Here is a 9,265-nt window from a genome sequence, read left to right as displayed (position 1 = left end):
TCCAGAACCTGTGAGTGAAAGATAGAATAGATGATATCAAAATGTAAAAAAAGAAAGTAAATGTTCTAGTGCCGACGATCCTCCATAAGCTAAGAACTTTTGAACGCTCGTGAATCGTGTCCAGAATCAGTTTGCTGTGCTATAGTTCTAAAGGAGACAATCATAGTTGAACGTAATGGGAACTACGCCTGTGAACCGTTGCCACTGTTGCTAATTACTACGTTGAAGGTTAAAGGGTAAAGTAGTATCGAGAGATACTACTACTGTATTGTTTAATATTGTCCTGTATTGTCCATTTAGCTGTACGGTACAATGTAAATATTGACAATAAACATCTGCTTCTTAAAATTTGAATTTCGCGCCAGTCTTCGTAACTTCGAAATGCTCAAACTAAAGGAAAATCCCCAAGTTACAAGAATAGGAAAACCTAAATAACTCAGAAACCAGTGGCTCATAATTGTCGTTCTTGGCCTTAAATTGATCATAATGATCTTGCGCATACAACGTATATCTCAGAATGCCATAATCGTGGCTAGTTATGGTTTTCCAAAAAATAGGCAGTTTACGGGGTGCGAAACACTAGCGCCGCGTAGCGGTGAAACACCCGAACTAAAGAAATAAAAAAGTTTAAATAACTCCGGTAATAGTGGCTCAAAATTGTCGTTCTTGATCTTAAACTGATCGTGATGATCATCCGCATCCAATGTATATCTCAGATTGCCATAATCGTGGCTGGTTATGGTTTTTCAAAAAACAGGCTGTTTACGGGGTGCGAAACACTAGCGCCGCGTAGCGGTGAAACACCCGAACTAAAGAAATAAAAAAGTTTAAATAACTCCGGTAATAGTGGCTCAAAATTGTCGTTCTTGATCTTAAACTGATCGTGATGATCATCCGCATCCAATGTATATCTCAGATTGCCATAATCGTGGCTGGTTATGGTTTTTCAAAAAACAGGCTGTTTACGGGGTGCGAAACACTAGCGCCGCGTAGCGGTGAAACACCCGAACTAAAGAAATAAAAAAGTTTAAATAACTCCGGTAATAGTGGCTCAAAATTCACGTTCTTGATCTTAAACTGATCGTGATGATCATGCGCATCGAACGTATATCTCAGATTGCCATAATTGTTGCTGGTTATGGCTTTTCAAGAAACAGGCATTTTACGGGGCGCGAAACACTAGCGCCGCGTAGCGGTGAAACGCCCGAACTAAACGGTTTTTATAAGGAACCTGCAAGGGTTAGGAAAAACATTAATTATGGCAAATGTAATGCGCGAAAAAATATTCTGACCGCCTAGAAATGTTGAGAAGACTCCCATGCATCGATTCCATGAAAGAACCATCCACTAGAATCACGCAATAAATAAATATTTAACAAAATACTGAATCCAGCGATAAAAAGTGAATCAAGAACTACAACACCAAATAATTCTTTCCGCTTTTTATATTGAATCTTATGGCTGAAGCGGCACGAATCATTTGTCACTGGAATCAATATTGAATATTCTGCAGTTTTGCAATAACAACTGGATTTGCTTGATTGGAATTGATGCAAGGGAGTCTCGTTAACATTTCTAGGCGGTCAGAATATTTTTTCGCGCATTAGTTTTGCTATAATTAATGTTTTTCCTAACGCTTGCAGGTTCCTTATAGAAGGCGTTTAGTTCGGGAGTTTCACCGCTACGCGGCGCTAGTATTTCGGACCCCGTAAACAGCCCATTTTTTGAAAAACCATAACCAGCCACGATTATGGCAATCTGGGATATACGTTCGATGCGCAAGATCATCGTGATCAATTTAAGACGAAGAACGTCAAGATTGAGCCACTAATTACGGAGTTATTTGAACTTTTCTAATTATTTAGTTCGGGAGTTTCACCGCTACGCGGCGCTAGTGTTTCGAACCCCGTAAACAGCATATTTTTTGAATAACCATAACCAGCCACGATTATGGCAATCTGGTATATACGTTCGATGCGCAAGATCATCGTGATCAATTTAAGACGAAGAACGTCAAGATTGAGCCACTAATTACGGAGTTATTTGAACTTTTCTAATTATTTAGTTCGGGCGTTTCACCGCTACGCGGCGCTAGTGTTTCGCACCCCGTAAACAGCCTATTTTTTGAAAAACCATAACCAGCCACGATTATGGCAATCTGGGATATACGTTCGATGTGCAAGATCATCATGATCAATTTAAGACGAAGAACGTCAAGATTGAGCCACTAATTACGGAGTTATTTGAACTTTTCTAATTATTTAGTTCGGGGGTTTCACCGCTACGCGGCGCTAGTGTTTCGAACCCCGTAAACAACCTATTTGTTGAAAAACCATAACCAGCCACGATTATGGCAATCTGGGATATACGTTCGATGTGCAAAATCATTATGATCATTTTGAGATCAAAAACGTCAATTTTGGGCCACTGGTTTCTGAGTTATTTAGATTTTTCTAATCTTGTAACTTGGGGATTCTCCTTCAGTTTGAGCATTTCGAGATTACAAAGACTGGCGCGAAATTCAAATTTTAAGGTAATACGCCCAGAATATTCTTTCCCCTTAATTTGTCAAATTTGACTTTATTAAATTGAGAGTTTCGCTACTAAGTAAAACTATGCTAAACTCAGATTGTCGAAAGCAGATGATTCTTGTCAGAATTTCTTTACTTTATTTAATTTTATTGCACACTACATATTCACGTTTTATTTGTCATTGCATATTATCAATGTTATTAATAACTTTTTTATAAATGTCGTTGCATACTCTTGCTTCCTTGTCTTTCACGTTAAAAGGATTGGTAAAACAGACAAGGTCTTCTAAAATATTTAATAATCAATCAACTGCAGCCCATTGCAATCTAGCATTTTACAAACAGGTTCACCAAGGTTCAGTCTAGCTCCCTCAATTATAAAATGGCAGTAATAAATTTTCTAAAAGAAACATTAAATATTAGAAGCCACTGACTTCACCACAAAATGTTTAACATTTAGGGCAAGTAGCAACAACTGTGATGCAAGAATATATAGAAAAAGGATCTGCAAAGTCATCAGTAACTTAATAAACTTACTTCTCATGAGTACTTCATAAACGTTTGCGGTCGAAGAGTGTGAAGCAGTAATACAGGCAACCACATCACACTTTTCATAACAATTCATACGTTGTATAGGCTCAAACTTTTATGAATAATTTCTCTCATTAGCCCTTGCAAACCGTCTAAAAAATGTCTTGCCAAGTGCAAAGTATGGAGACGCATTACTACTAAACTAGAAAAGAAAAACACAATTGAACATACGATGAACTATAACATAATGAACACGATGTCACTAGAAGCGAGATCTTGGATATAGAGCCATGTAGCACTAGGCGATTCAAATCTGATCGTCGAATGGTTAATAATAAGTCGTTGTCCTCGAACCAAGCGTGATGAATATTATCGCGTTAAGTTCGTCATGCTGCGTACTTCCGATGGTAAGAGCATGGTAAGACCGCTTGTATGGATGATTTAGATCGCTGCGCCCACCGAATTGATCTTTGCAGCTAGATATATTTGACAGTGCACAGCTCGTCGGAAGCGCGGCCCCTCAACCCACCATTTTTACTCAGCAAAGATGCGGAAAACCACTTACCGGAAACTATTTGGTTGGCTTGCGAGGCCACCCTTTGTCGTCTCTCGTCTTCGCGGTCTTCGTCGACCTCGTCGCGTGACTTTTTACTCATCACGTCTGCTACACGACATTTCTGTTCGAGAAACTCGGCCATTACGTCCCCAAGCTCTTTCTCGTCGCTCGCGTACTTATCTTTGATGGGGGTCGAGGTTCCGTTGAATGCAGTGCCGTTTGTGATCGTGACATGCTGTTTTGCTGTTCGGTGCAACAAACAAACAAGAAAACAGTGATTTAACACGCGTGATCCCAGCCAGCTTCCGACTCAATGTTGCCGCTCACCGGAATAACACGAACCGTCCGATAAGTAGCCGGCTATCACACACCTGAAATGTCCGACTTTTGCCAAATAAAATTACAAACGCAACGATAGTTTCCCATTGGGAGTTCTTTAAAATATTTAGAATACTTATCAACTTTTACTTTAACAGAGAAAAATATTGAATATTTCATATGTGGAAGTTCCATATGTGGAACAATGTCAGATAAAGTTCTAGTAATTCACTGACAGAAATATGTAAATTCTAATTACTTCGTTTACTAAAATTGATGTCTTTAAAAATAATCTCAGAAGTCGGACATTTCGAATGTAATGATCTAAGAGATCGTGATTCTATGCGTTTATGACACGTGCAGATTACAGTACAATGACGGAACAGAATTTTAGCTGCAATTTTTCATACTTCAAAAAATCATTTCGATTCGATAGAATCGTCTACGGAAAATGATAACAGAATTTCTGCTTTACTTCGAGGCAATGTACAAATCATGTGGCATGTATAGTTTGCATGTATCGAACGTGTAATATTATATGTACAGCTAACAGAAAATTATTTCAATATTTATACTACTGCATTTGAATTATGAATTCATATTTTCCTGTTGAAATTGAAATGAAAAAATATCGATGTGTATGAATGTCGCCTGATAAATGTCACAAAAACGCAAAATAGTGCACTGTCAGCAAATGATACTATTATGCGAGCAATCGCGGCAAATGTATTATACAAGGCGTTACAAGAAAGTGCTTTCGAAGAAATGTCAACTCGGTCTCTTATGATCTAACAGATTTTTCTTAGCAATGACAGGAAATAAGGCTGGCTTGTTATTCACAAGAATAATGCAAGCAGTGACGTCATATCCTTTATAGAAGTGTAGTCGTGTGTGTGTGTGTAGTCTTGAATGGTATTCCAATTGAAGGATAATCGTTTGCACATTGTTGATAAAGATCCAATAAAAACGAATAGTAAAAGTTGACGTGACAATAGGATGTACGTACTTGGTGTCTTGTGCTTAGTCCCGGTAATACTGAGGTCTTCCACGGATTCAGAATCCTAAAAAATAAAATTCACCAATTAACAAATGCTCGATATCATTAGGCATCATTGTTTTGTAAAAATATATGAATATTACAAACCTTAGTTCTATTGAGTTCGTAATCAGGATCCATCTTCGGATCCATTTTCGCGTCGCGTCGCAACGACGTGTCCCTTGAAGGTCCCAATTCTTCTTTCAAAGAATCGAATCCAGGTTGATCTAATCGAACTCTGGCAACTGCTTGCTCCACGTCGTCGGTCACCAATTCCACGTTAAATATACACTTTTTCACGATGTCCTCGCGGCCGATCTTATTCAACGCCTTCTCTATAGAATTTCCTGCACACACAAACATAATGTCACTTTTAAAATTATTCACAACAATCTGGAAACTGCAATTTTCTCATTAACCGACTCCTGCGGGATCTTTGCCGGAGTCATTTCTGATCCACGCCGATATTTCACTATTTCTTTCGATATAAGGCGATGGCTCCGGACCGGCTTTCGCCGTATTTCGGATGAAGAAGAAGAATTTTCTTATTTCGAAATAAAAAGCGTCGTCTTATATCGGAATAAAATTGTAAATACTGCGACGGGTCACGAATGACCCCGGAATACGGAGGGTTAATTATTTCTATCCCTCTAAAAATAATATTATATTTTTCTACGTAATTTTTATTCAAGAAAACTTGAGAAACGAGCTTGTTTAGCCACTCTTCGAAGAAGCTATGTGGAGCATTGTTTATCCACTCGGTTATCGCTGGTTTCATTAACCTTCTCGCCTCGAATTAAGCATCGTTAATTTTAAACGTCTTCTTCAATTAGTTTTGGAGATACTCGAATCAGACATTTCTAAAAAAAATTCCGTTTTTCGGAGATTACAGATTTTATCTCGGCCCGTTCGTAGACTTCGGCACGTTCACGACTAATTAAAAATGTCATACAATTTTAGAAACCTGATCACGCTTTTGCACTTCCTCTTCCACAAAAAAAAAAAGATATGTAGAATACATTTCAATAAGTTGTGGTCATCGTAAATTAGCTATTAAATTAATCTCTTCTGTGCAGTTCTTAAAGAAGAAAAAGAACATAAAGAAGAAGATAAAGATGCAGTTTATATGGCGTCTGCATTAAAAATGACAATGAAAAAGAATTTGTTACGAGTTCTACGATTGAATTTTGAAAAACATTGGAACAAATATTACGTGCTGGAACCAGTATGGAGAATAATTTCAAAATTTTTTAAAATTGCAAGGAATAATGATTTAAAAGAAATTGGTCAAACTTTTCAAAAATAGAACAGAACTGCTACAAGGAATAATTAGAAAATGTTTAAAAGTTCCAGAAAATATTGATTTAACAGAAACTGTTTAAAAATAGAACAGAACCACTACAAAGAATAATTTAAAATTCGTTAAAAATTCCAGAAAGTATCGAATTAAAAGAAACTGTTTAAAAATAGAACAGAACCGCTACAAATAATAATTTAAAAATCGTTAAATATTCCAGAAAATATCGAATTAAAAGAAACTGTTTAAAAATAGAACAGAACCACTACAAACAATAATATAAAAATCGTTAAAAATTCCAGAAAATATCGAATCAAAAGAAACTGTTTAAAAATAGAACAGAACCGGTACAAAGAATAATTAAAAATCGTTAAAAATTCCAGAAAGTATCGAATCAAAAGAAACTGTTTAAAAATAGAACAGAATCACTATAAAGAACAATTTAGAAAGTTTAAAAATGCCAGAAAATAATGATTTAAAAAAAAGATTTTATTTTAAATAAATCAATATCGCCGTAAGAAATGCCTTTCCAAAAAACTTAGAAAACCACAGTACAACAGAAAAATGGCTGAACTTCGCGTTGAAATAAAACAAACCCACTGAAAAATCGGTTAATTATCCACTTCCGGTGTACATACACCAAAACCGCAAATCTCACAATAATTTCCAAATTTCCTGGGACGCGTGCTAATCGCAAGACACTGGAATCACTCCAATAAGGCGAACATCGTCGAAAAGACGATAGCCTGGTTCGATAAGGAACGGATTGCTGTTGTCCGAGCGTGAAAATGATCACAACTTCGCAGAAGTATATCTACGAAACGACTGGAGCGAACTAGATGACCGATGTGTCCCTAATCAACAAGAAGCATTCCAAGTCATGTTCGCGCACACGCGTGATCCGATTAAACGATATACCAAATTCCTACAATTTCGTAAACAACCCTTGTGATGCAAGCGAGTGGAACATTACCACCAGAAAGAGCACACACAAAAACACACAAATATTTTTTTCGGATCGTCGAAAAATTATCCTCTCGACGATACGCACCTGAGCTCATCGAAACATGACATCTCCGAACAGGTGACCTCCTAAAAAGCAATGACAGCTCGCTGACGTAAGTGTTAGTCCTTTCGTTCTCGTATTCTTGGTACAAGGATATAAACATTCTCGCTGCCAAGGTCGAGCACGATTAAAGGAAATTGATTGAGACAATTAATTGGAGATAAACAAATCCACGGAAGACGCACGAGATGCACTGTCACTTTCACCGTGGTCACGACACGAATGCGACACCCAGTTCACTGTTTACTTTAAACGATTGCAGAACTGTACGCGCGCATTACTGTCCTGTGTCAGTGCCATTAGTATCGGGCAAAATGGAGGGGGAGAAAAGAGTCCATAGGTTTATGTCAGGCATAATAATGCGGGGATGAGATCACCAACTACGTTGCTCCTCAGATTCCACAGGTCTTAGTCAAACGCGCGCGTCTGATTAATTGACCTTGCCGAGAAACAGGTTTCTTTTTCGATTTTTCGCTATCTGCTACTACATCGAGCATTCTGACAGAGAAAAAAAAATTCTGCCAGGCGTCTGAACCGTGTTTTTAATTTTAGCGACGCGTGAGTCGCATACTAATGACCCCGAACGCACGACACTCGACTCTAGGGCGATCAACCCTCTGCGCCACGATTTTTATTTTTCATTTTTCTTACCCTATTCCCTATTATTTTAAGTGTTTTATCTCAAATGCATTCCGAAAGATGCGTCCTTGATTTTTGCTGATTTTAAACAATTCTAGAAAATTTAGGCAATTTAGGAAAATTGTTGGCTCATAGATTAGACTGCAAAGGGTGATTCATTTTCTATCCACATTTATTGAAATTAATATCAAAGTTCAATCAAAGTCGGAGTAATTAAATTAAATACAGTTAGTAGACTGCGGATTTTTATGCAATATAAAAATTGTCTGTGTTAATTCCAAGATGTATGTAGCAGATACTTGGGTATTGATTTATCTTCTTAATAATTATTGGACAGCGAATTTTGATGTAAATCAATTCTCTGAAATAATTCTGCAAAAGATTCTTAGTTAATATTCACCCGGTTTGGTTTTCTACTTTGATTCGAACAATTCTTTGTAATTTTATATTTTGAACAAATGCACCAACTTACAACGCAAAAATAGAGAAATAAAAAATTCGACAATATTTGAAAATGAGCACACTTTCACTCGAGGTGAGATTGTTGCAAGCTGTCGATTCATTTGATCGATTATGCTAATTGCAAGACGAAAGGGAACGTCGAATAACTGTTACTATTACCGCGGAACGTCTTATGCAAAATAGTAAATAGAAATGAATGTGTGCTTCGCGGAATTTCAAAGTCAGATGATCCACAAGCACACATGACGCGTCGCTACTCATTGATTCGATAGAATAGTGAGTAAAAGGCGAGAATACTATGCTTCATGGAATCGCTTCTGACTGTGTTCCGCGAGCGTATTTGCGACGCTGATATAATAAGCGCTAATAGTAGTGTAAACATGGTAGCATGTTTAATATTAGGCGTGATATGCAGGGAAAGTATATGTAAAAGTCTAGGCGTACGCGATTGCTGATTCGAGACACACGAGATTAATTTGCATTTTCTTCTCCTTCGCATTGTGTAATCATTTTTTACCTATTTGCATCATCGCTATCTCGAAGGATTTATTTTGAAGAAAGGCTTCAGGAAATTATTAATCATTGTAGGGTAAGGGACCCATTACTGTGGGGGTACCAATTACTGTGCCTAAAATCTCTTCATTAGTATTCATTACGCTTTAAAAATAAGTCTAATTAATATAGACACAGCAATTCCCTTACCCTAAGTCTTCTTCATTTTTTAATAATATTTTTTACGGATAACTCAGGATTCTAGCAGTTACGTAGAAGAATATAATAAATTTTCAATATGGGAAATTTTTAAAGATTCAATTTTTTTGCAAGATAT

At 37.1% G+C, this 9,265-nt stretch overlaps 1 protein-coding gene across 7 annotated transcripts in view; it reads right to left on the bottom strand.

Moving 5' to 3' along the window:
* LOC143360548 (uncharacterized) overlaps positions 1–9,265 on the bottom strand; it is a 125,585-nt gene that overhangs the window by 30,785 nt on the left and 85,535 nt on the right. For all 7 annotated transcript variants that reach the window (XR_013083293.1, XR_013083297.1, XR_013083296.1 and 4 more), the window contains 3 exons: positions 5,081–5,319; positions 4,943–4,997; positions 3,628–3,861 (listed from right to left, as the gene is read on the bottom strand). Coding sequence is in view for 1 of the 7 variants with exons in the window: in XM_076799504.1 (XP_076655619.1) it covers positions 3,628–3,861; positions 4,943–4,997; positions 5,081–5,319 (528 nt within the window). In the remaining 6 variants the exon portion in view is untranslated. The remainder of the gene's footprint in view (positions 1–3,627; positions 3,862–4,942; positions 4,998–5,080; positions 5,320–9,265) is intronic.

Source organism: Halictus rubicundus, chromosome 13, assembly GCF_050948215.1.
Source record: "Halictus rubicundus isolate RS-2024b chromosome 13, iyHalRubi1_principal, whole genome shotgun sequence".
Taxonomy (NCBI): Eukaryota; Metazoa; Arthropoda; class Insecta; order Hymenoptera; family Halictidae; genus Halictus; species Halictus rubicundus.
This window is presented reverse-complemented; position numbering and strand designations above follow the sequence as displayed.